The sequence below is a fragment of the Tinamus guttatus genome, unplaced genomic scaffold, assembly GCF_059628265.1.
Source record: "Tinamus guttatus ecotype Peru unplaced genomic scaffold, ASM5962826v1 Tinamus_guttatus_pri_ptg000169l, whole genome shotgun sequence".
Lineage (NCBI taxonomy): Eukaryota > Metazoa > Chordata > Aves > Tinamiformes > Tinamidae > Tinamus > Tinamus guttatus.
Window position 1 is genome coordinate 1,217,942 of NW_028288703.1, and position 26,956 is coordinate 1,244,897.

Genomic DNA, 26,956 nt, shown 5'->3' on the forward strand with positions numbered 1-26,956 from the left:
TGTGGAAGCCAAATTGGTAATTTGATCAAACCGCAGAACCGGGATTAGTTACTTTCATAGGAAAAAGTATTATTTGTGTAGATAAGCAATACCTGTCTGCTGGCCATGTTGTGTCAAATCTGAATGATAAAAGGTTAACTTTTTTAAAACATGAGAGATTACAGAGCAGCAGTTCTCCACTGGTCGACTCTGAGTGTGAAATGTTGTCCATGACATCTCTCGCTAACTCTAATTCCGAATAGGCCTTGGCTTTCCTTGTTGCATCCCTGCATTCTCTGACAATGCTCCTGTATTCTTCCCATGTGGCCTGGCCCTCTTCCACATGATGTACGTGCTCTTTTTCTCATTAAGTTTACTCAATACCTCCTTGCCTATCCACATAGGTTTCCTGCCCCCCTACTTGACTTCTTTGTTGTAGAAATGCACTGATTCTGAGCTTGGAGAAAGTGGTGCTTGAATATCAGCCACTCTCCTGGACTCACTTTCCTTCCAGGACCCTGGCCCAGGGGATTCCTCCAAGGAGCTACATAAAGTGGTCAAAGTTAGCTTCTCCTAAAGGCCGGGGTTGGCATCCTGATTCTTGTCCAGCTTCCTCCACGCAGGATCGTGAATTCCAACATCTCGTGGTCACTGCAGCCAAGACCGCTCCCAACCCTCACATTTCCAACTAAACTATCTCTGTTGGTTAGTATCAGGTCTAGCAGCGCTCCTCCCCTTATTGACTCATCAACTACCAGCATCCAGAAGTTGTCTGCAATGTTCTGCAGGAACCTCCTGGACTGCCTGTTTCTAGCTGTGTGGTGATCTCAGCAGACATCAGCGTGGTTGAAGTCCCCAGTAAGGACCGGGGCCTGGGATCATGAGGCTTCTTGCAGCTGCCTGTAGAAGGCCTCATCCACTTACTCTCCCCGGTCAGGAGGCCTGTACTAAGCTCCCACGACAGTTGCTGCTGTTGGCCCTGTTAGCCTGCCCTTTAATCCTTGCCCCAAAGACTGCTGAAGTGTTGAGTGAACTATGTAAACAGGACATAGGTGAAAAGTCACATGTAGAGATGCTCCTGCCTTGGAAAGAGCGGATTCTGTGTGTGGCCTGGTTCAGTAAGGAAGGGATCAACCTGCAGGTGCTGCAGGGCTTTTTAACTCCATACTGCTCCTGTTGTGTTGTAGTGTGAGCTACTCCTGCTTTGAGAAAGGAACGTGTCTCCTGATAGAGATATCTAGAGCTTGTTTTCCAGTATCATAAAGTTTTTGTGGATTATGAATGGTTGCTAGATTCTACAAACACTGATGCAAAGATACTTTGTGTGAAACTTGCTCTAAGTGTCCTGAAAAAAACAAGTTTCTTGAAGTATAAAACTTGCATCATCTAAGTGGAAAATTTGGCTGTTGTGTGTCATGTCTGTGACTCATCTGAGGAAATGTTAAGGTCCATAATAAATTGTACTGCAATAAATTGGTCTCATTACCGTTCTTTGTGTAGGAATTTCCTTAGATTCTGCTTGTAGGTAACTGCCTTTGCTGATGGGAGAAAAAATGTGTAGGATCTGAGTCAGTGAGGGACCAAAGCATCTGCTTTAAACTTAAGTTGTGTGAAGTTTGGCTGAGAGGAGCGCTCTCCAGTTAGCGCTGGGCCGGGGTGTGAGCCCCAGCCTCACGCGTGGCCTCCAGCGAGAGGCTGCAAGGAGGGAAGCGCTCTGGGCTGCACCGTGGTCTCAAATAGCGACAGGGCTGTGACCGTGGTGGCAGCGGTTACGTGGCGGGTTTAACGTTGCTGCTTTTGGGGCAGCTGGCCTGCTCTTTGCTGCCTCTCTGCAAGATTGAAAACCTTCCTTCACCCGTGTTTATCATGAAGTAAAGAGAAACAGGATTTATGAGGGGCTCATACTTAATATAAACTAATGAAGTTCTGTATATGCCGTCGGTTAAGTTGCTACTTAAGCTTCTGCGTAGCTGTTTTGCTCCTGCGGAGTAAGCAGACGTGCCGCTGTGCCGCGCAGCCGAGGCCGAGGCCAGGGAAGCAGCACAGCGTTCGGCCAGGGCCACTCCAGCGCATCGGGAAACAGTAGCAGAGATCCACGTTAGTGCATCGGTCCTGTGTCTGTGTCCTCTGCATCATAGTGCTGGTCCCAGGCTTGTGCAAATACAGCATTTCTCAGTTTGAGTAGAGATCATTTGTAACTTACACTAGTGAAGGAATTTGGCTGTCTAGATAGGTTTTTTCATTAAGACAATTTTTTTTCAATGATAAACTGAGTTTCTGCTAATTAGACACACCAGTCTGGGTTCTCTCCATATGTTGTTTATCTTAATTAGCTCTAGTTGTGTGTTCTTTGGGCAATGTGTTATTGTTTAAAATCAACAGCTTAAACATTTAAAGTAGTAGCAGCTGCAGAGAGACCAGTTCACAGCAAAATGGAAAGCCAAGCCTGGGCCTAGCAGCTAGTTTGTCTGCCTTTAACTGAGCTGTGTAGGAGACATGGCCACCCCTGGCTGAGTACCCAAAAATTGCAAAGCCAGTTTGCATGTAGAGGTTAAGCAAGCTTATTTGATTTCTCTAATGTTCTAAAAATAATCTTAGTGTAAGTGCTATTTCACTTTTCCAGATGCTCACATTAATTAAGAAACAAAATATTTTTCAATAGCTCCTGTAAAGATTTTGTACGCAAATTTTAGGGTGTTGATTTCTAGGAATCTAGAAAGGCTTAAGCTGGTTTTAAGTTAGTTCTAGTTTGTGAATTGCTTTTGCTAGTGCTATGAATGTAAACAGACCAGTAAGTTAAACCTTGGGCTATCTCTGCTCCTAATCCTGGACTGGTTTGGGCATTGAGAGCTTTACTAGCAGCTTCCCTAATGTCTGTCCGTAATAAGTTGATAACTGTGTACAGCACAGATAATGTTGTATACTTTGTGTGTATATATGCACACATATGCATATATGTGTAGATATACATATAGGCACAGACATGCATATATATGCAAATGAATGTTGTTCCGTCTTTGCTTGCCATTATTCTTACCCTGCAGGTACTCAGGTTTACTTAGTTGTCTTAATTTCTGTTGCATACAACCATCTTTGGGTGGCCTGTGGAGTGTCTGGCCTAGGTGTTAAGTAAAATATTGACTGAGATGCTGAGAAAGAAGACACAAGCATCTTCCCTAGCTCGATGTGTCTGTAATGCAGGGGGCCTTGAATGCTATTTCTGTAGATTCATTCACTTATCAACATCACTTTCTTACTACTACTTAGCTCATACTCCTACTCCCTTCAGTTTGGAACTAAACCCTTTAAAATAGTCATTGGTAAATACTAAGAGCTGGTAAAGCAGAAAAGGATTTAGATCCTAATCTCTTATTACTGCTGCCTGCTAGTCTGAATCTGGCTTCCTTTGCTGCTCTGCACGTGCCATTGGGAAGTGCCCTCCAGGGTGCTTGTCACAGAGCTGCGCATGGAGCCGGGAAGCTGCACGTGAACCCTGGCCTGCACCTTGGTGAGCTGCAATGGAGAGAGCTGCAGCTGTGCCCAGAAGGAGATCCCTGCGTGACCTGGACTGATGACTCCCAGCTCGTGGCCTTGAAGTTAAGGCACCTCTGAAGCGTCCGTACTGGAAGCGGCCATTGGATACCTGGTGCTCCCCTGAGGTGGGTGGTCACACGAGGACACTTGCTGGGCTGGGAGCAGGGTAGTGAAAGGAGCTTCATGGAGTCTCTGCTGCCAGAAGTGATGTTGTTATGCAAAATACCTTAAAACTTTCTTGCTTCAGCTGCATGTGGTTTTGTACTTGATTAAAATCTAAAATTAACTTGCTGCCCTTTCTGGCTAGATCATTTGAATAAATAACCACTCTTCCCAAATTAAAAGAAAAAAGGGCAAAAGACATTGTTCATGTTCATCCAAACTAGATGTGTGTTTGTGGCAAAGAGGAATAGTGTGTCATTTCTCTCCCTGTAGATCTGAATGTAGATCTGAAACATCAGTGTAGCATGATAATGTTCAACCTGGCTGGGTGGCATAAGATGGCAGGCTTTTTACTGTTAACTGTTTTTAGAACAGTTTCACACACAGTATGGAGAGCTTACAGAAAAAGTGATGTTTGTCGTCATTATCCTGCCGACAGTTTGCTTGGGGCAGTGTTAGGAATCCTTTGGATTGGCTGTGCTAGGAATCCTTGGCAGGTTTCTCAAGCTTGTGCAATTTCTCCTTTGGAAATGGTCTGTTGCCGTTTGAAATGGTGCGGGAGCAAAGACATATACAATGAAATCAGGCAGGAAGATTTATTTAATAGTGCAAAGATTCATCTCAGATTAGCAGTTACAGAATTTGAGGTTTAACTGGACAGCTTCCAAAATAATGTTTAAAACTACGCAGTAGATCATTTATCTGAGGTTCTCATTAACAGAAGAAATAGACCTGGTAAGGAATAGAAATGGATTAGCAAATTCAGTATAATGTATGGAGATGTCATTTCTGTAATATAAGAGATAATGAGGAGGGACATCATCTTCCTGTTCTCAGACCAATATTGCTCTTATGCACATCCTAAATGAGAACTTAGGAAAATGAAGCTACACAAAATTGCATGGAGGGAGGGGTTTTTGTCATTTCTGGTGAACAAAGAGTTGAAAATTGTACACTTGTGGTCACTGCTGTTGCAAGAAAAGCTCAAAAGCAGAGCTATGTCTGCAAATAAATAGCTTACATACAAAAGTGAAGAAAAAAGAGCAATAAAAATGTAGATTTAAACACAAAACCAACTGCTTGGTTCAGAGGGTATGTGAACAGTTCACACAATTGAGTAGTTTATGCAAGGAAAAATAGTTATAGTAAGGGTTCTGCTTATTTTAAAAACTTGAATATTTGCCACGTAACAGTTTCTAAAAACTAAACTATAATGGCTTTACTGTGCACACCTGTAGGTTAAAAATGCTTTTGTTTCACATACTTTCTGGTCATTATTAATAACGCATTACAATTGAAAAGGCTAGTACTTAAATTTTCTACACTCTGTTTCTCCTGGGCTCTTCTGACTTATTTTGATGTCATGGAGCTTTTGTCCCTTCAAAGCTGCAGCAATGCCGGGAAATGGAAGTACTAGAGCACCTGTGCTCAGCACCCGCTCTCAAAAACTGATTTTCTGTAGGAAGCAGACTGTGTCCCAAATGACTTCTGGATTTGTTCAGCTTTTTTTTTTTTTTTTTTAAAGGCAATTATGAAAATATCTGGACCATAGAAATCATGGCTAGTAAGTGCACATGAATAGACAAAAAAAGTACACTTGTAAAACTGAGAAATAGTATACTATGTTTCCAAATCCCTTTTAGGAAACAAAACTGTTTCAGATGTTGAAGGCACTGATCATGTCTTACAGCAATTAGTATGCTGTTTGTATGCAGGATAATGCTCTGATAGCAAGAGAATATGTTATTTCTGAGCAGATGCATATTGTGTATACAGCACACAAGAGCATATTGTGTATGCAGTGCTTCCAGAATGAGGTACCTATGAAAGTGATAGGAGGAGTTGTAGGCTTAAATACTATGCCTATTTTTAGAAAGCTTTTCTACTATAAATTGGGGTTTATGTAACACTGTTTATGTATATACGGTGTAACACTGTTTATGTATATACAGTGTTACATAAACCCCAATTTATAGTAGAAAAGCTACTATATAAACCAGGGTGCCACAAAACAAAGGATTTTGCCTACTCTGTCCCACTAGGAAGCTTTTGCTGTCCATACACAAGGCATAGGATGGACAGACTTTTATCCCAGGTTATTGGCAGCTCCTAGGGATAGCAGAATGCCATGTCTGAACTCTTGCACTGCAAGAGCATGCAGCACTATAAATGACCATTTCCCATTGTGACAAAGTATGTACTGCCTGCTTTTGAATGATTTGGAGGATAGCATCCTTCTGAGCCGTGATATCTTTCTGTGGAGAAGCTATTTTAGGACAATTTAAGATACACACCTCTTACTCCTCCCCAAAGACACTTCAGTTGAGCTTGTCTTGTATAAAATGCTGAATGCCCTAACTTCGGGTGACATGATTTCATCGCACCAAACCTACAGCACTCTAAAGCGCTTCAGGTTTTTCATTTGGTAGTCAAAAAATAGCATTGAGAATCAGTTAAGTGTAATAGGAGCTGCTGGGAGCTCATTCACTGGATGCATGCACGTGGTCTCGCATCTGTGGCCCCGACTTGTGCACTTTCCCAGTGCCTGGGATGGCAACCGGTGTTTGAGGTTGTCTTTGCTGATGAACTGAGCGGTGTTATTTTGTTCTTATTCCCAGTGTTGTGAATATACCACATATAGAGACAGTTGAAATGTTTGATCTGGAATGCCCTGCAATAGCACCTAAGTGAATCATCGGGGGCTGAAAAGTAGTTCAAAGTATTTCCCTTATTGGCAGATTTTTATGCAAAACCTTTGCTAATGGTATCTTTTATCTAATGTTTGAGTGATTCTCCTTCTGTTGAGGCATCTTCAAGCTTTTCATGTATAGAAATGCTTATTAAGTTATCCCAAGAAATGTCTCCATCTCTTTTCATGTCTCTTGGAAGCATCTTAGCTAGAAAGAGTGTGATTACCAGTATCCGTTCAAACAGTGGCGGGGTACCAAGTTGGGCAGAGCTTGCGCTGGCCCTACCTAAAGAGTAAGCTTAACAGAATGTGTGTGTGTATATGTATAAAAATAAAGCTCAGTCAAATATTAGACTAAAAAAAGAATTTGTGGGTTTTTATTTAGGGATTAGGTATCAGGAAAACAGAATAGAAAAAGACACCCATTATACGCACAGCCCTTTGCAGTCTTAGCTTGCTTTTGGACTTTTAGTTACAGCAACATCCACAATCTTCTCTATTCCTAGGATGTGCTTTATTTGTGGCTTCTGAGGTCTGGCTTCCTTCTCCAAGCAGTCCACAGGGTTTTTTATTTGATTTTTGTTTTGTTTTTAATATGGTGACTGACCACTAGCTAATAATAGGTATGAGAAGGTGCGAGGAGAGGGCTATGGCCACTAGCTGTTCTGTAGTATTGCATGGCAAATGATGACTAATGCAAACCCCTTACTGCTTTCTCTTTAGGCTAAAAGCAATTAAGAGCTATTAAATGTTAGGATTTAACAAGGCATTGTACGTTGAGATTCCTTTATACACACTTAATTGAAGGCAGAAATGATCAGCAAACATCAATGTAATGAACTCTACTAACCTTGACATGCTTGACTAATGAAATTATGCCTTGTCACTAGTGGTATGTGTTAATTTCAATGAGTTATTTGTCTGTGAATAATCTTATATAAGAGGTCTGAAAGCAGTACTGTGCAGGCATCTTTCCATGTATATTCGTAGTTGTTTCACATAACTCTGAATTAAATCATTAGAAACAAACAAAAAAGGCTTTTGGTGTCTTGTAAAAAGGAAATTTAAATGTCAAGAGTGAAATCATCAGACTTAATCCCATAGGTGTATATCATCACAAGACCATTTCTCATAAGAAAATTACAGAAAATAAGCAGCTGAAAATCTGTCTTCTGTAGAAGTGCGAAAGAGAATATATCATGTCTTTTTATCTGCTTACAGGATCTACTGCATCCTTTCCTATCTCTTTGCTGTTAAATACTTGCAGCAAGTGTGGAGGCAGATTAAAAAAATCCACACCATAGACTTGTGACACACTAGATTTAGAATTATAGCTTTATAAGTGCTATAAGCTTTTTTTTGAGGGGGGGGGAAGGGTGTTTTTTTGGTCTTACCTGGGAATTACTGCTTCTCTGGCCAGTTACTTAACTCTTTCCCATATGAATTGCAACATTTTTAGGTTTTTTGTATATCTGTCCTAATTTCTTCTATACCTGTTTTCTGGGCTTTGGATGATGTGGGTGATACAAGTGGGACAGCGTGTTAGGCCATTCTGGCAGCTTATGCAGTAATAATGCAGTTTTTTAACATGCCTTTTTCAGCTTATACTTTTAAAACGTTTTAAGTTGATTAATGGTGAGCTGTTGCTTAGGTAAGCGGGGAAATTTGTATTTCTTGCTATTGTGTTGTGGCTCAGATATATTTATACCGCAGAACAAACACTTGCCTTGGTTCATGTGCTCTAATCAGGCTTCTGTAGCAGTCTAAGCTTCCTTAATGAATTTCACATATGGGATGGACTGCAAAAGCTTACTGTTTTAGCACTATTCAGAGCAATAGAATTCAAAGGAAGGTTCTGTGCTTTCAGTAATAACTATTCATTCTATGGGGTCATTCTGGAGAACTCAGGGAATAAGTAATTTTGACAATAGCAAGAATATGATATTTTGTAGTTAAGTTGCACTCTTGGACAAGCTTAACAGAATTCGCAAATACATCGTATATTGACTATGCAGTTCACCCTGAGGCTATTGAATCAAAATTGTAGGCCAGATAAAAGTAGCATAGGGCTAAGGGGAGAAAAAAATCAATGTAACTTAATAGTCAAATGAGCACAATGCATAGGTCGTTCAGTCCCGTGAAGTTTGGTGCAAACGACTGAAACAAAAATAGCCCAATGACACATGGTATAGATTTCTTGTTTTTCTCAGGCAGGATGACTTGATGGCTGGTCCACAGCTGCAGTCCAGCTCCCTGTGCAGAGCAGTGGCTGCACAGCAGAATAAATGCTGGCGTGCAGGTATCTCGCTACTTAGTGTCATCTCAGGGAGCAGGTCCTGGCGCTTGCCCGGGGCACCTTGCAGGAAAACAAGGTTGCCTTTGGTTCAAGGCCCATCCACGCAAAATGCAGCCTTTCAGATACGATGCAACACGCACGGCCAGGCCTGTATCAAATTCAATGGATTTTTGTCTTTTGAGCCAGGAGTCAAGAATACAGTTTCCTTGTGTCCGACCCTCTCACCAGAAGTAAACCGTACTAAGAAGACGAAGGATTCTGTTAATAAATGCACAAACCTCTGCTCCATGCACCTTGTCTGTACAAAACTAACAAGGATTGGATGTTATCAAATCCTAGGTTCTGAAAGAAGCATAAAACTTACTTATTTATATTTGTATATATGAAGCTTTTTTGAACCATCTGCTTCCATGTTACAGCTAAAATAAATGTTTAGGACTGTACTTTCCAGTCTTTCCTTGCTATCATCGCATGACTTAGAATTCTAACTTTCCTCTAGTGAGAGCTCTGTTATAAAATGAAGATACAGCAGAAAAGGCTTTAGCTGTCTGAGTAAAGATCAAGTGCAGGTGGAACCAGTGCATTGTGCTGATGTTACCGTGTCTTTGCTGCTGTCATCTCTTGCACTGCTTGTGTTCTGCTGGTGGTGTAGAAATCACACTTCGGTTCAGCAGTGACTGAGTTAACATCCGCACCATCATCAGTGGCACTAGACTAAGCCCCTGAATCCTTAACCACACTTGTGTGCACTCCATGAGGAGAAATCAGCTTGTGAACTTGTGCAGGTAGCAGTGGTCCATCAAAACTTCATAAATTGAAGTGATTAGTCAAATGGTGGCAGTTGTTTTGTTGTAAAACAAAAGGGAGCTTAAATTTTACTGTGTTTCATCTCTGAGCCTAGCTGGTTCTGTATGAGGGGAACAGAGCCGCGTGAAGGTGGGTCGTCGATGGCTGAGCGTCTGAGAGGATACTTCCTCTTACCCCAGTGCTGCAGCTATTGCATAAACCTGAGTGCTGGTTAACAGACTTGGAGGTCTTGTTTCCTGCCTGTTTTCAATGTGACCGGCTCAAGGGCAACTGCAGTTAAGCAGCTCAGGTGTGGAGCGCCAGACAAACATTGCCGTCGCTGCCATTGGTTTGTGCCAGTGCTACTTATTGGCATTATTTAAATTTTGATAGCAGCTTCAGCATGGCTAAAAATACATTAATCTGTTTATAAAGGTTCTTTTTCTTTTGACAGCAGCCAAATAAAAACACATTATCATATGCTGAGCAGAAGGCCCAGACGCAGTAAGCGCCGTCTCTCAGCCTGGCGCAGCCTTGCTGTTCACGTTGCTGCGGCTTCCATACACCTGTGCTCTCCCTGCACCCCGCTGCCGCCCTTGTCATCTGCGTGTCAGTAATCGCCAGCTAAATATAGCACGGGTGTTTGCTGAGTAAACAGCAGCAGGCAGCACGGTGTAAATGGCGCACGTTACAGAGGGAAAAAGACTAAAAAGTGGCCGCAGAAGGTCGCTGAGGCAGCGTGCGGGCAGGAAGCGCCACAGCTGAGGCCTCCAGGGCCTAGTCTGCCTCACAGGGACTAGCGCCGAGGCTGCCCGCGGGCAGACACCTTTGGGCTTTGGCATAGCAGGTCTTCAGCAGCTACCGACAAGGCCAGAGGTCACTGTTCTTCAGAGGACTTTGCCTTTAGTGGGGTAACAGGCTATAAGATGGTTTGCAGCAGGCAAATTAGACTCAAAAATACAGTCTGGAATGTGTTCCTGCTGTGGGTGACTGGACACACAAAACCTGCCTGCACCGGAGTTGTGTGCTACTTGTCTCCTGCTTTCAGGAGGAGGGCTGCACTTCTGGCACACCTGTTTCCATCTGTACTTCAAAATAACTCCTAATGAAAAAGCGAGATTGAAATATACTTCTGTGAACAGTGACACAAAACGTCATTTAGGATCTTGAGGCTTGGGGTGTTCAACTGCAACACTAAGCACTTGCCTGGGAATGTGAGCCACAGGAAAAAGAAAGGTTAGAGCATAGGATGGTTGGGATGTTTGAGTTCAACTTAAGAAAGCATTTCTGTGTCACAGTCTTATGAATTTCTAGTTTATAGAAATGTTAACCATAGGGGAACAAACTTCAAATACTGGACGCTGCCATTCTAATATGAGTTTTGCAGAGTGGAAGGAGGATGGGTAAGAGGTACTTTGGGGATTAGTTGTGTGGGCTGCTTTGTGAAGGGAGGGGGAAAGTGTTTTTAATGCTTGATTTGCAAAGGTTTTTAATGTTTGTGGCACTGGAAATCTAAAGACTAAAGACTCCTTAGCAACGTGGAGGTTATCCTGGGGTGTTGGTGTGCTGGGTCCTAAAGCAAATGTTGTGTGCTGATGGCAAGAGGTAGTGGAAAATACCAAACAGAAGTGAAGTGAAAGGCTGCTAGTACAGGGATCTCTGAGGGAGCTGTTTGAGCAATGCTTGCAGAGGATAAAGAAGGTATTTAAAATAATGCTTCTAAAACCTGTATGGATTAACTAAAATGTTCCTCGAGTGTTGTAACCATACTGAAGCTTGCTGGTTTTTAAGCACCACCTCCAAATTTTTGAAGATAAGCATTAGTTTGTGGTGCTGCATCCCATGTTAAAATCGCTTCAAGAAATTTTAACCTTAAGATTTGGTATGAGCATTTTATTTCCAGGATGGCTTGTTCAATAATAACCTCTGGACAGATGGGATCTGACTAAGAGCAAGAAAACTATTAGCTGTAGGTATAGCCATTGCATTTGAAATTGAGACCTCTGGGCATCTACAGGGAACAGAAGAATCTTGACTATGGGATTTTTTTCTTATACTGTGCCATGTTTTAATTTCTGCATGCAAAGACTTAATAGTTACCAATTACAGTGTGGCTTCTAAGACTTAACTGAATAGACTAAGTCAGTCATATACAAATTTAAGACTTCAGTTGTGTCCTTGGTAATGTCTTCTGTCTAATGATTTATTGTGCTGTAATACTATGTACTTGTCTTTCACGGCTTTTTTTTTTTTTTGATTTAGTCTTAATCTGAGGAAAGGCTTTTTATCGATGGCAACAGAAACTTGGGTTGCAAATGGTATAGCCCTTTGTCAGCTGAAATCAGGCTGACTTCAGTGGCAGAAGAACATGCGGAGAAGCTGGTGCAGAATAGCATGTCTTCATCCAAGATGCTATTAATTTAGGTTAAGTATCTTACTATTTTAACGCTTACATCTAAGTGTGAAATATAGCTTGAAAACAGCTCTTTTTGACTTCACCATTTTAATGATAGCACAAATTTCTATATTTGAAATAGGAATTAAGTCCATCTTAAATAGCAAGGCTAATCCATAAACTACATCTTACTTAACATGTTCTGCTGGTTTAAGTTGTATTGCGAAGTTTCAGATGGTGGATTTTTATTTGCAGTTGTTGTTGGGTCACTGACTGACCGATTCCCTGGGATTGAGGCCTGACATCATCCATGACCAAAAAGCTTTATTTGTTTTGCCTCCTTATGGAATAAAACACTGTGAGATCTTGTGTTACATAAAAGATAAGTGTATAGATGTGCTACCATCCAAAGCCTGAGGATTAAAGACATAAATTCTACAGGAAGAAAATTGTTTGTTCTTATTGAAGGCTCCTTGGTTGCTCACTATTCGTCTAGATAATCCAAATGTATACCTAAAATGCCTACCGAATAGGTAACAATTGTATGTAGGGAATCTTATTAAGAAGACCCCTCTGCTGCAGGGGAAAAATTGGAATTAGCTCACTTGCGTAGTAGCTGATGTTGTAATGAAAAGTAGCTGTCTGTCAGATTGGAAGCAGGTACGCCATTTCAATTTTTATAATATCATTTTTATATAAGCAATTCTAAATCACCAATAGTTGAATACTAGCAAAAAACAGGTAAAATGGGCCTATAATCCTTTCATAAACCAAGATATTTTAATCATTTGTTTTCAGATTCAACTACTTATTACTCTGACACTGACTTTAAGAGCACCCCCCTCCTCAAAGTAGAGTATGTGTTTTCCTTCCATATGGCTCTTTGGCAGTACGCTTTCGTAGATAATAAACTGGCTTCTCTTCAGGTTCTAATTGCCTAATCTCATGAGGTGGGTAGCAGTGCTGGGCTGGATGGAGAGCAAGCAGAAAGCTGAAAGCCCTTAGAGCACAGTGCAACATTTCCCTGGAGGCACAAGTTTTGCTAAACCCTGTCTGCTAGCTGCTGCAGAGAAGAATATCTTGTATTAACAAGATACCTGTAAATGAAGCCTTTTTGACTATATTCTGGGAAGGCCAAGTAATGTATACATTGCTTTACATACACCACAGAGTAGGACAGAAAGAGACTGCAGCCTGGGTGAGTCTGTCCAGAGGCCTCTACCCAGAAATGGTGGAGTTCCTGCAGCACATACTTAGCTGCTTTGGGGCAACATGAGAGTGATTGCCTTTTAATTTGCCCTCTTATTTAATTGCTTTCTCTTCCTGAGACAGGCAGCAAACACTTCGCCGCTGGGAGCAGCATCGCCTCCTTCCCCACCAGCACTTGTGGGTACCGGCTAGCAGTGCTTTTCAGGTTGGCTACAAGTGGCATGAAGTAATCACAGCTGTATGCTGAGCAACTTCCATGTGCATTTAATAATTCTTTTGTAAAATTGGTATTGAAAGCTCTTGCAGGCAGTGGGTGATGTAGCTTCTGCCCACTGTGGCTATTTGCAGGCTGGAGGAAGAGCTGTTTCTGTGCCTCTCGCTGAGCAAACAGATGGTGTCACTAACCTTGATACAAGCATACAGCACAGACTGGAGGGCTTTGCTTTCTGTGAAAGCATGTGGGCTTTGTTCCCTCTCCACTGCGTCTAGCTATTTTCAGATGTTAGAGAAAAAGAGAATCTAGGTTGCTGTAAAACATGCCAGAAGTGAACAAGGTGATAGAGAGGATAAGCAGAGCCCAAACACTAGCTACCCTGAAGTGCAGAGCATAAGCAGCAGAGAATAAGGACTGGACAACAAAATCAGTCTAATTTCTTCATGAATTTGTCATCAGAAATCCCTGGCAGTGCGTTAGGAGGGGGCACTTCTGAGTGTACTCCAGGAGGAGAGAAAATAACCTCTCTGAGGGATCCCTGTGCCAGTAGCAGCACTTGTATAGCCTCTATCCTGGATTGTGCATTGCCTAAAGGAGATAAACTTTGACCTACCAGGTGCTGTGGGTGGGGACTGTGAAACCATATTCAAGTCCTGTCTGCTTGAGGGTCTTAAAGTAGGTCTTAAATTCTGATTTTTAGTAGATTTTGTACTCTGCCATGTAAAGCGGAATTTTGATGCATCCTGAGCTAGTTATCTTAGACAGTTTTACAAGAGATTTTAGTTATTATGTTTTTACAGAACATTGCAATAATTGTAATCCTTGTCCAAATAAACTGCTAGGTTTGGGAGTGTTGCAGGAGCAGTTTTGTACATCAGTCTACATAATGTGTCTCATTGGTTATAAACAGCATCATTTTGAAAATGGCTGAGCCAGAGACTTGTTAAAATCTTTTGAATGGAGTCCCTGAATAAGTTCTTGCCTCTGAAGTTATGATTTTTCTGTATGTAAGGCCCTAGTCTCATCTGATCTACAAGGGGCTTGAATGCGAATCTCTTCCATTCCCAATACCAGTGTCTTTTCTGTCTAGTTCTCTTCTGAAAAGCTTCAGAATTGTCATGCTCCTGTAAATTGCTTTCAATTTTTATAAACTGACAACTTCCCATCAAGAATGTTTTGTTGGAAATTACTAACTAACTCAGTGACTGGAAGCCAATGCACTTTTAGTAATTTACCCACTTTGTGCATTTACAGGAAGATAATGATGACTTATCCCTTGGGTATGAGCAGAGCAAAAGATGCCATTAAGAGGCTTTTGTAACTCAGTGAGCTGCCTTTTAGAACCTCCAGTCTTCAAACGTGGGCTGGCAGAGGGAGTGTGATGGCAATAATTAATTTAAACTTAATTATTTAGGATTTTAAGTCATCTTGTTTGTTTCCTGTCTTGTAAGGCTTAAGCAGCAATATGTTTTGTCTTTACTTCTTGTTTCAAGGTTTGTGTTATGATTGTAGCTGCTTGTCCTGTTCTCTGCTTGAAATGGAATTGCAGTAAATATACTCCTAGCCAACTCACTTCTGTCTCCGATTGTCCCAATCGGAAGGAGCATTTATTTGCTGTACTCCCACTGAGTGTGGTTCCCTGGATGGGAGGAAGCCAGACTTGTGCTTTGGTCTATTCCAGAAGGTGATGGAATATGGGAACCGAGCACAAGTTGGCAGAGGAGTCTTTTGAGAAAGTTGTAGGTCAGTCATGATTGATAATTTAGTTGTATCCGTTGACTGTCTTCTGTTTAAATTAAAACACAGTAGCAGGGAAGATATAATAGACAGTATATTGACCCCTTCCTTAAGCTTGTAAAGTAGTACAATATGACCTGAGATTTTTTTGCACACTGCCTCCCTTGTTTCCGCAGTGGCTGTATCCTTGTTGTTTATCTAGGTGAAAAGGAGAAAATAACCCCAAACCCAGGCTTGCAGCCTAAGCAGAAATGCTAAATATTGATCCAGAACACCCCAGTGAAAAAGCAAAAAAACAAAAACCCTCTAGTTATTTGCAGGGCTGAATGAATACTACTAAAAACACTTATTCCATGGGGAAAATGGAGATTATCTCTGTGTAAGTCTTTGGAATTTACTCGAGTAAATCTTAGTCTGCAGGATGCACGCTTTGCAGTTGCAAAACTTGGCAAGATTTTTCCTGTTTTTAGCTATCCTGAAAGCAGTTGCTGTTGCAAGTGAGTAACTTGGGAGAGGCATTGATGAAAACCGTTGCGCCGCCTGACACAACGTGGTGAATGACATGCTGTAAAGGCCCAGTCTTTACCTTGCAGCTTTGGCTTGCTTAAAAACACCTACTAGTACTACTTGCATTTTAGTGATAAGAATAATGAGGTAGTGAGAAGATGCTTCAGGACATCTGCCTGCTGCTTCTCAGGAGCCCCGAGCGCCGCGAGCGGCCCAGGCCGCGCTGCCCGCCGGGCGCATGAGCCGCTGCTGCGGCTTTGTGGCCCTAGGCGGGAGCAGGAGACTCAAGAGTTAAAAATCCACTTGTCTCAACTGTACTTGAAAACTTGATAGTATAAGCAATTACATATAATGTTTTTTAGAATTCTAAGGTGTATGTTCTCCAAGATGTATTTTGCTGAAAACTGAGTGTGGGAAGGTGTCAGTTTAAACATATTTTATTCATTATTTTCTTTTATTACTCATGGTGATGCATAGGTGAGTTCATTTCTCTTCCTCCTCTTGTGTTCAAGTGACTTACAGGGATAAGATAATAATTTAGAAAAAACAAAATACTTCAGAGTTGCCTTTTGCCTGCTGAGACATGTGTACGTAAAACGGACCAGCTCGCAGTGATCACTCAGGTTCCACATGCGAATGGAAGCCAGAGGCTCATGGATTAACACCGAGTCTAAGCTGCAACCCCAAACTGAAATTTAGCCCATAGCCCTCTCAGCTCCGTCCTGCTCCATCTGAACACGTTGAAGGGTGACATGGCCTGTGAGGGCGGGTTGTCAGGCTGCACGTGTCATGGGCCAGGCTGGCAGGGCGGAGATGCGGAACACTGCTGTGATCTCTGTGCTTGTACACTGAAATGTTTGGCATAAAGTAATATATTGTTGTCCGTTCAGTAGCAGATCCTGACTTATTTATTTGAGTGTGATTTATTTGTGAGGCTGTATGTGGATTTGTAGATTGCTTTTCTATTCCTTGTTATTATAAAATATTTTCAGTATGCATAAAGTAACTCTTATGATGACACTAATGATGCATAGTAATATCAGTAACACAAGGCGTCAGGTATCTTAGGTCAAGATTGTCCTTTTTGGATCCCATATTAGCACACAAATGCTACAGTATGCTTATATAGTGGTGAAAGATCCTGTTATCTGTGAATTGCGCCTAAATGAAGGATTGTGATTATTCCTCAACACTTCAAGTCAAAAGACGATTGTAACAATATTGTCAACATCTGAAGGATAGCTGTGCTCAACAACAAATCTGGAGTTCCCCTCTCCTGGGGGAATGTTCCCAATTTGGAGGTTATGCAATGCAAGTACTTACTGCCTCTTGCTTCTTGGCAGAAGTTGATTCATCTTGCTCTGGGCAGTAGAATTTGCTAGGGCACTGAATTCCCTCATTCTGTTCTCAAGTATTTTTATGATATTAGCTGTCAGTATCCTTGGCAGATGTTGTTCCTTGTAGCTAGATGTGGCCACCTTTCTGCAGCTTCTAAAAGATTTCTTTGAGCTTGAAGAAAATCAAGATAATGTTAGAACATGTAATGGTGAGTGATGGGGGGATTTTACTAGAGAGGCACCAGGAAGCCAGCTGGGAAGTCTGACAACAGGGGAACGGAGAGACCTTTGGTTCTAGAACAGACCCAACTTTCTGCCTTAGTTTGTCTGACCTGGCTTTTTGTTTCCACTCCTGGCCCTTTCCTGTAGTGTTTTGTCGTTTCGCTTATCGGCCCATCCTGCCACCTGGTTTAGACTGATAACACAGCCTGTCTCCTGTCTTCTGTCATGTAGCAGCCCTCTAAGCAGAGTATCAGGAAACTTCAAGGCCTCAGCTTGTAAACTCTCCATAGGCTTGTATTTTCACAGGGATAGTGAGGCCGTGTGCTGGACATCACAATAGTCCCTCTCGTAGGCTTTAAACTGTTCTTTTCATTGTACTCTCCACCTGTAATCTTATAAAGATTTGGATGTGCACTTGATTTGTATGATGTGCAAACTTTTAGCTTTAGCATGAAACTTCTAAAAGCAGGCAGATATTGTGTGTAACTTGTGAAAGCAGGCAGATTTTTGAAATTTTCTACACTAGTTTGTCTTGAGGCAGACAGCAAGCATGGAAAGCCTCAGCCAGCCCCAAAATAGAGATGCTGGCTGCTGGGTTAGCCGCCCTGCTGGGCTCTCAATGCAGCCCTTGCCCCGGGGCTGTTGCGGCTGTCCCAAGGTGCTGGCGGAAGCGCAAGGAGCAGCGTAGCCGCGTGAGCCCTGGTGCAGGAGATGGCTCATGGTGTGCTGAGCTCTGTCCAGTGCCGTGCGCTCACCTGGGGAGCTCGGGAACAGCGTTGGAAACTCCAAAGTCTGCAACAGAAAGTGTCAGACCTGTGTTTTGCAGCACCACTGCAATATGATTTGAGGACAGACTTTAATAGGAATTTCTCTAGCTCCTGAAGGCACAGAGATGATCATTAATAAACTGCATCTGGCTCTTTGATCTGGTACTGGATGAGAATGTTGAAACAAATGTTTTTGCAATAATCTGAATTGGTTCATTCCTCTCTCCCTGGTTATTAAGGAGTTCAGCTGCTATCTTATGCCCAGCTGTGTTAAAAGACACAAAGTCAAGATGTGGTAGCTGACTTGTGCAGGCACCACCATGGCTTTGCAGTAGAAAAATAAAAAAATTCTGTCAAGGTAGGTTTTTAAAGTCCTTAGAAGTAGGGACTGATCACCTCTTTACCTGAATTTCTATGAAGGGTTGGATGTGGAAACTGTTGTGAAGTCTAGTTGTTCTGAAACCTCCTGCTTTGATTTATACATTTGATTCCATTTTCTCAGTTTTACCTTGCAGATCTGCTGATGTATTTAAGGTTTCAGCTAGCACTGAGACCGCACTGACAGGGTGCAGAAGGAACAGAACTGGGGAAATAACTGAGTGCATTTTGTTACAGATTTTGTTTGCATGTGAAATGTTACAAGTATTTTGTTTCTTTCAGAGGAGGAAGTGTTGATATGTATGATATCAAACCCCATTTCCTCATTCTAAAATAACATAACCAGAGGAAGAGGTTTTGTTTCAGTTTTCATTGATTAAAATTATGTGTTGTTGAGAAAAATATGGCCTTCAAGAGCATCCATCATGTAGTATATTTTGTCCCTGATTTGGCATAGTTGTCTGAATCGGACAATTGGAGTTCTTAAGTTTTTAGATGACTTCTATTTGCAAACTATTTCCCTTTAAGTAGTGCCCGAGAAGTCTGGGGATTACATTACTAAATGTATTTGTCTATGATTTTTCCAACTAAAGACTGAGTAAAGGCTAAAAAGGAAAAGCCTGTCTGCTTCTAGAATAGTGTCAGATGCTGATGTTCTTCATTTATGGAACATAAATCTTTGTTACTGCCTGTTTACAGAAGATCTTTGAGATGCAGGGATGACAGCATATATTTAATTGCACAATTATTGACCTCAACTGTTATGCTGCTTTTAAACTTTAAGGAGATTTTTTTCTAAGTAGATTAACCATTGATAATTAATAGATTTTTAGATTAGCTAGCTTGTAAATGCCAAAAGTAATAATGTTCTGACTATCTGTGTGTTAATTTACAGGTCTGAAGGTGAAAGTTCAAGAAGCCTCAGGTATGTGTTTGTTGTCCTTCCTTGTTTTTGTCATAATGTCCTTGTTCTAAGAATTTTTTTTTTATTTAAAAAGTGCTACTTATTTAAAAGCATAAAATAGAAGCAATGGCTTCTAAAAGAAATATGGTTTTAATTTGCTTCTCCTTAGCATGCCATTTGCATTTTGTATAAAGGATCTTCTACACTGGATAAGTCTAATAATGGCTAAGATGGAATTTCCTGAACTTTTCTATCTGCACTATCCTTTAATTAAGACTTGTATCTTATGGTTCTTGAATTTCTTAACAAAGTTAAGCCTGGTAACTGTTTAAAGGTAGTTTCCAAGGTTTTCAATCAAAATGCAGACCAAATAGTCCTTTGCACTGGCAGTGGAGTGAGCTGGTGTTCATTTTGTGCTGCCTGCCCGTGAGAGCAGCACCTGCGCTGGGGAGGGAGCCCACGTGCCTTTCCTGGCTTTCTTGGGAGAATCTCTGCTATTTCCCTGCCACGAAAACCTTCCTGTGCTATTGAGATGCTGCTGGTGCGCTTGGAGCATTCTGATGATTTAGCGAATTTAATATAATTATCGGATACTTACATGACTTATGCATTTAATATTTTATATTTGCAGGGACTTTTTTAACCTACTTTTTTGAAAATATAGTTGAGTCAGACTTGTAGAATCACAGTGCTTGAAACATGACTGAACATTTAAAACTGCCCACTTGAAGCAGAGAGGGTTCCCTATGCTTTAGACCCTTACAGTTCAGTAGAGGTCTTGATTCATAAGGAGTGTGGCCATTGACTAATGATAACACAGTCCAAAACTTCAGGATTAGTGTTCTGCAGTTTGCTACTTTCAGAATTATCAGGGATTTTCATCTGTTGCCATTTTACAATTGATATAAAGACCATATTTTGAGTTATTTTAGAGCAGATTGTGTAAACACAGTTGAAAGCTGCTGTACTTTGGAGCTGGCTTGAGTGTTACCTAAAACTAGGTCTGAAGAGAGCTCTTGGGCTGCCCAGCTGCCGAGAGGGGCAGGCACAGCACGGTGCAGGGGATTTGGGGCGTTTTTCCTTCCTTCTCAGTGAGTTAACGCTCAGCCTGTTCTGCACGAGGCTGAGTTATTCCAAGGCTTGCTGGCACATTTCTGCAGCAGCCCGAAGCGGGGCGAGGGAGGTGACCCCAGCAGCAGGCGCTCGAGGAGCCCCGGGAGGAATAGGCTCTCGGGCAGCCTCTGCAGCCCTCACTTACTCGCCCGATGCAGCCTCCTCGGAGCAGGAGCGAAAAGTCATTGAGCACGTGCCTTGATGTATGTACCTGCATAAAAACCTGTTTGCTGGTGGACAAAAACTCACCTCTAGGGAGCTGCTTTACCTTGTGGCTCTTTTGTTTCATACTGTTTTTCTTATTTCTAGATAGATGAAGTTTAATTATCTTAAATGAGGTGCTAAAGTCAGTCTAGGGGATAGTGTTTTTAAGCACTGTGGAGAAAAGAAATTGTCACTTCTGCTCACACAGTTCAAGGCACCCGAGTGCCAAAGAGCGGCACTGTGAGGAGGGGAGGGGAGGGGAGGCTGGCGCGAGCTGCGGCCAGGGCTCCGGGCGGCCGCCGGGCTGCCCTGGCACGGGCTGTGCTGGCACCGGCCGGCAGAGCCGGCCCGCCTGGGCTGCTGCGCTCCGCGGGGCGGCAGGGAAGGGCAGGAGGCTGTTGGTTAGGGCTGCGCTGTGGCTGGCTCTTGCCAGTGCTAGTATGGGAGATATCAATACAGCTAAATCCTCTGAGATGCAGCCACTGTATATATCTACATGTGTGTATATATATGCTTCCTGCCTGGTTGCTTTGAGATCAGGTGGATAATAACATTTGGCATATATTCCTCTGTTACTAGATACTCATAACAATTTAGTTGTTCCTTGCACAAAAAAGAGATCTTCCTCCCCTTTGTGCTCAAGTGACTTGCGTGTTAGGGTAACCAGTGCAGTAATTAACACTGGGTCTGTGTTTCTGGCAGGCATGTCAAAGAGCAAACTGAATTCCGCTTGGGCCTGGAAGTGTGAATTCAAATGCCCCTATATGTGGGGGGCAGTGGCCCTTGGAGCTGAGCGAGTATTATCAGACTCTTGGCTTGAGCATCTGGCTTGGAAATAGCTGGCTACTTTTTCATAATGGAATGAAATATCCAGGGCAAGTTATGTCCTAGGATTTTTATATGGTTGCAGAGTTGCAAAAGTTGCTGTTTTGGTAAGTTTATTTTAGAAGCCTTACAGCTTTTCCTAAGTCTAAAGGTTTATCCAGAAGACCCCATGCTGAAATGCCGTGAATTTCAGAAACCACTAAGTGTGACTCTGTGGGTGCATGGCTGATTCAGAAAAGCAACGTGTTTCTAGATCATCTGCTGACTTGATAAAAATACTTGGGAATTGTTGGGTCTCTTCCATGGCTTCCTTACTATGACTAAAAATTATGGTTTCTACTTTTGTAGAAGGGATGACAAGGGCTATTGTAAAAGACATTCTATTTTTAATTTTGTTGTGTTATGATAAACTTGTGTTGATTTTTCTCTTGGTGAATACCATTTCATTTCCAAGCATGGGTACTTACGCTAAAGCTCCAAAATTTATCTTACTTAGAACATTTGAAGTTCTCAGATGTAATGAACACGTAGTCAGTGAGCTGAGATAGTCCTTCTTAATTAGCTCTCTCTGTTCGTAAGTTTTAAGTAGAAAATGCAATTAGCTTAACAAACAATTTTAATGTCTAGCGTTCTAATCTGACAGTTGCAGATGAGCAAACCACTGAAACTTGCACAGAAACGATACTTTTGTACTCTGGCTCTTGATCTCCATCTCTTTTTCCTTCCTCAAGGGGGTTAATAGCCCTATGTCACATGGTGGCCCCAAGACGGAGGATTTCATTTACTGTTTCTGTAGATTTTCCTTTGAGGCTTTTCCTGTGGGGAAGCTGGGCAAGCTGCAAGGTACATTTTGGGTGACCGCTGCTGCTCCCTGCAGTTTCTGGGGGCAGTCCCTGCTATGGGGCTGCCACCGGGGTCATTTGCCAGCACGGAGCCCCTCGAGCCCTGAGCTGCGGCGGCAGGAGCTGTCGCAGCGGCAGCCTCCTGTGCTGCCCTCCACCTGCCCTCAGCAAAAGTAGTTCTTGTTCTTTCTCAGCTCTGGGAAGGAGAGGGGACACTCAGGAACAGTCCTGCAGAGCAGCGGTGGCTCCGGTGGCTCGTGACCCATGGCAGCTGCAGTGCTCCAAGCTTGGCACCAAGCAGGGCGCTGAGCTGGCCTGGCCCCCGCCTTGCAGAGACGGGCAAGGAAGAGAGCCTGGAGGAGAGGAGGAAGTAGGGCTGGGTAAGCATTAGCTGTAGGAAAAAGTGGCCGAATGATTTAATTGAACAGAAAGAAAGTCTAAATGGGGCTGTAATCATCAACGTGTAGAAGGATGGAAGACACAGAAAGCTTTCTCTTGTTGAGAGTTGTTCTGCTTTTTTTTTTTTTTTTAAAAAAAAAAAAAGCTTAAACCCTTGTGAAGATGTAGCTTAAATTAGGTGGAAAAATAATATTTTAATTTGCTTTGGAGTCAGAAAGGATCGTGAAATACCAGCCTGATTCTGTGCTGAGTGGAGAGTGGGAGGAATGGCTGTTAAACAGACCTTGACAAACTTCAGCAACTGAGCCAGAGCGAGCGAGCGTCTGGCAGGAAGCAGAGGTGGTTTTCCTTTTTTTCTTTTCTCTCTCTTTTTTTTTTTTTTTTCTTTTCTCCTCTCTCCTTTTAATATGATTTATTTTAGCTGCATGACTCAACTCTTCTCTGATAACCTGCAAAGTACAAATTTTAGGGAAATGAAAAGTAGTTTTTATTAGTCTCTTTAAGGTTCTGTATATTGCTTTGTAATCTAAATGATTCTGCACATAAAATCAGCTGCTTCTGACTGCTTTAATTGCTGCATAAAGGCTTTCCCCTGTAGTTTTTTCAGTCTTGAAACTTCATTTGGTGGTACTACTGCTACTAACAACAACAACAAAAAAAGGCAAAACACAACCCAGCTATTGGTTTTTCCTTACAGCTTTGTACATAAAGCTCAGACCTGACCCTGTGCAGTAGAATAGAGCATGAGTTGTAACGTGTTAACTTAAGTGGCAGTTTTATTACTGCTAACAGAAATAAAGTATACAGAAGCTGTTACTAATAACTGAGGTTACTGTGCCTTTGCCAACAACTTTAAAATTATGTAATCACATTATTTCAAATTGAAATAAGAGAGCAGTATGTCCATACCAGAACTGCTGCTCACATCACATCTAATAGTTAATTCTATGCTTGTGATAGTAATATATAAAAGAAAATTCCCTGTAAAATAGTATGAAACATGGGCTTTAACATGAATAACTGAAAATTTTAAAATTTTGGAAACAAGATTTGAAGCTGGGGCTGGCAGGAGTGAGTTACCGGAAGGTCAGGAGTCAGGGACACAGCTAGTATCTTGGCCTGTGAACACAAATAGAGGCTTGGGCAATATTAGGCAGATGTTTGCTAAGCTGAGGGGGCGAAGGTGGTGCCATGTCATGTAGCGGGTTGGCTAGAGTCTCGTGTCGCTGTCCTCGCGCTGCCGCGTGTCACAGACGGCCCGTGGCCTCTGCCTCCTGCCCTGCTGCTCCGTGGACTGCCCGTCAGCCAGTTTCCTAGGGGATTTCCGAGGGGTTAGAGAGCACAACGTGGACATATATATTTTTTTCTAGCTGTCAGGGATTCGTGATTTGCACTCTTGTAATACTGTATTTCTTTTACAAATTCTTGTTTCACTTCACATTGATTTTATACTCTGCTCTTAGAAGTGCAATGTATTCCCGGTTGCAAAGCTTTTTTGCTAAGCATAATTGTATTTAGAATAACAACTTGACAGTGTCATCGGTGACATTTTAGGCTCTTGAGTTTGGGGAAAGGAAATGTAGAAATTGATTCTAAACTGCAGTGAGACCTTTGAGATTTCCTGGTGAGGCTGAGTGCCTTAATTTATTTTTAAGTGCCCAATTTGAGGTGTTTTAAAACTTTGGGTTTTTTTAGTGTTGGCTGTGTACCTCAGCAATTGATGCCTTTCAAATTACATCTGTGAATCACTAAGCAGAATTACTAGTACTCTTCAAAAATGTTTGCCAATGTTACTAGTTAATCAAGGTCATTTAGCAGTGAGTGGCCGAAATAGATGCTTTAAGTAGCCACGTTAAGTAACTTTTTTAATCTGTTTTTGTGCATCCCCCGTGGCAAGAAGAAATGCCAAAGCAGAAAATTACTTTTGCATCGTGACAACATAGTCAGGAAACCAGCGAGCTGAGTATTGGTTCTAGAGCAGCACGGCCAGATCCACCAGGTGCCTGAGCATGACCCAGCGGCACAGTGAGGCTCCAGGGAGCTTGCCTGGCAATCTGCAGAGTGTCTGTGATCCACGAATACTCAGTACATCGTGTGATGGGATGTTCGTTGTTCTGGGGGATTTTTCAGCGTACTAAAGAATCTATGGATGTAGTGTTTCATGACTCAGAAGTCTCAGGTACTGTAAATGATTGCCTACCATTACAGCTGTGACCCCAAATATGCTTTGGGATAAAAGCTTTTGCACGAACTAGGGATTTTTTCCCCCCTTATTACTGGTTTAAGTACATTCAACTAGCAAAGAATTATGACAATATGGAGTTTAAAGGGAAATTAATGAGGAAAAAAGGGCTGAAAATAAGATATGGGATTTTTGTTTGTTTTTTTAATAGCTGTATAAGCAAATATGTTTCCAGTTTAATGAAGCTTTCACCTCAGGTAACGTATGGCAGTAGTATTTTGACTTGTGAGTTACTGAGATTCGTATTTTCTACTGAAAAGTAGAATTGATTCTTGCTAAAATCAGATACTGTGCAGGTGGATAAACTAGCATGTGCAAGCATTTTGTCTAAAATTATTTTCAGTGGAAATAGGCAGCTGTAATTTATGCAAGTTTCTCAGTGCTGATTGTGCTCAGTAGAGCTCTCTTGCCAGGCTGGCAGTTGTTGAATTTGCAATCTTGAAGAAGAGACAAAGCTCTGTAAGTGGCTTCACATTAATTCAATGCGGCTAATTTTTATGCTTAATTCTTGTAGGAGTTCTTGTACACAAGTAGTCCCATTGGTTACAATGTAAGATAAGGCTTGCTGAATGAGCAACATGTGTGCACAACTTAATTCATAAGTTGAGTGCTGGTAATGCCACAGGATTTATCTTTTGTGTAGATAAAGTAGTTTAACTTTCCTTCATGATTTTGCTGTTCCATGGTAAATGCTGAGTTGCTTTTATTTTTTTTCTGCTAGATTTCACATGAAAAGAGGGCTAAAACTAGTGAATATGAATATAAAGAAGAAAGTGGAATTTCTAATGCTTCCTGTGGAATTTATGTTCTTCAATGGCTTTGGTTAAAGTTGCATTTGCAGTATCTGCCTAGCTGCTTGTAATTACTCAGTCCAATTTCTTTTCCTGCCTCTCACACCAGGCAAGTCAGCCTCCAGCCCGGAGTTCCCCGACCAGGGAGCAGAGTGCGTGCGAGTAGCGTTTCACACAGCTGCTGCAGGTAGTTCTGCCTGGCCCCCAACCAGCTCCGAGGATTATTGCTGCAGGGAGATGGAGAGATGCCCCGGTGCAGCTTCCGCCACACGAAGCTGCCGCCCTGGCTTCCCGATATCTCCGCACACGGAGAAGGGTAGCCCGTGATGAGCGGAGCAGAGCTGTCCTGTCCTGCCTGTGCAGCTCTGCTGCCTGGAGGAACTTCGTAGATAGAAACCAAAGTTGTGCCCCAGTTGGGTCCCTGTCGCCCCTCACTGCTGGAGATGCGCTGGGGTCCCGGAGGGCAGGCGATGCTCGGCTTATAAATTTAAGAGTTGTTACCTTTTTCTTATGAAGATGAGTGATTACGTTTGGGTAGTCGTGTAAGGAGAGGAAAACCTGGCTTCAGGATCAGATGTAACTGGCATTTTTCTGTGCAGACTAGTGAGAGCAGTCTGTGCCCTGGGAGCGCGTGTGCGAACTGGCAGGGCCATCAACAGGAGGCAGTGAATTCTGGTGATGATGTGTTCATGAGCGTGCGCAGGGCTCCCCTCACATCCCCCAGCAAAGTGTGGCTTCTCTGTTTGCCTCGGTTCTTTCTGACACGTTTCTACATTGTGTTAAGATTCTAGGCTAAAGCAGCCATCGGTTTGGATGCAGTGTGACAGCATCTGACTTAAAACCAAATGGAAGGGAGAACTACTTCAGTTTTTCTTCTTCCAGTTGTATTGCTTTATTCCATTCTAGTTGTCTTGAGGCTGACTCTATCCAGCAGGGAAAAAAAAAGTAACAAAAATAGTTAAATGTTCAAGAGAATTTTCAAGGTTTTTGTTTTGGCTTTTCTAATCTTGTGTTCTGGAGTGTTTTGTGGTTCAGTGTAATTAAGTGTAATTCATGAATGATCCTTGGATTAGAACTTAACCATGATTTGGATATCTGATTCACTGTCTAAGATGTTTTACTGATGCGTTTGGAAGGATTCCAGTAGGTACAATTGCAAGTAAATGGCAGACCTACCAAGTAAGCTATGTTTTGGGAAACTGAGAACAGCAAAGGATGTTAATATAGCATAAGAATAAAAAGAACATTTTAGGCTTTAAAAAAAAAAAACACAGTAATTTACTATCAGCTAAGTATCCAATTTTATTCTTGGCATAAATGTTCAATGCCTTATATTGCAAATGACCACTTTTTAGGGAATATGAAAATAAACTTGTAGTGATCACTAATGTGCATTTGTGGCCTGGGTGGCTGTTGGTCTTCTT

General features: G+C 42.1%; 1 protein-coding gene across 7 annotated transcripts in view; it reads left to right on the forward strand.

Annotated features, from left to right (window-relative positions):
• The window catches only part of IQSEC1 (IQ motif and Sec7 domain ArfGEF 1), a 265,436-nt gene that overhangs the window by 23,662 nt on the left and 214,818 nt on the right, over positions 1-26,956 (forward strand). For all 7 annotated transcript variants that reach the window (XM_088522863.1, XM_088522864.1, XM_088522854.1 and 4 more), the window contains exon 2: positions 19,108-19,137. In XM_088522863.1, the coding sequence (XP_088378989.1) occupies positions 19,108-19,137 (30 nt within the window). The remainder of the gene's footprint in view (positions 1-19,107; positions 19,138-26,956) is intronic.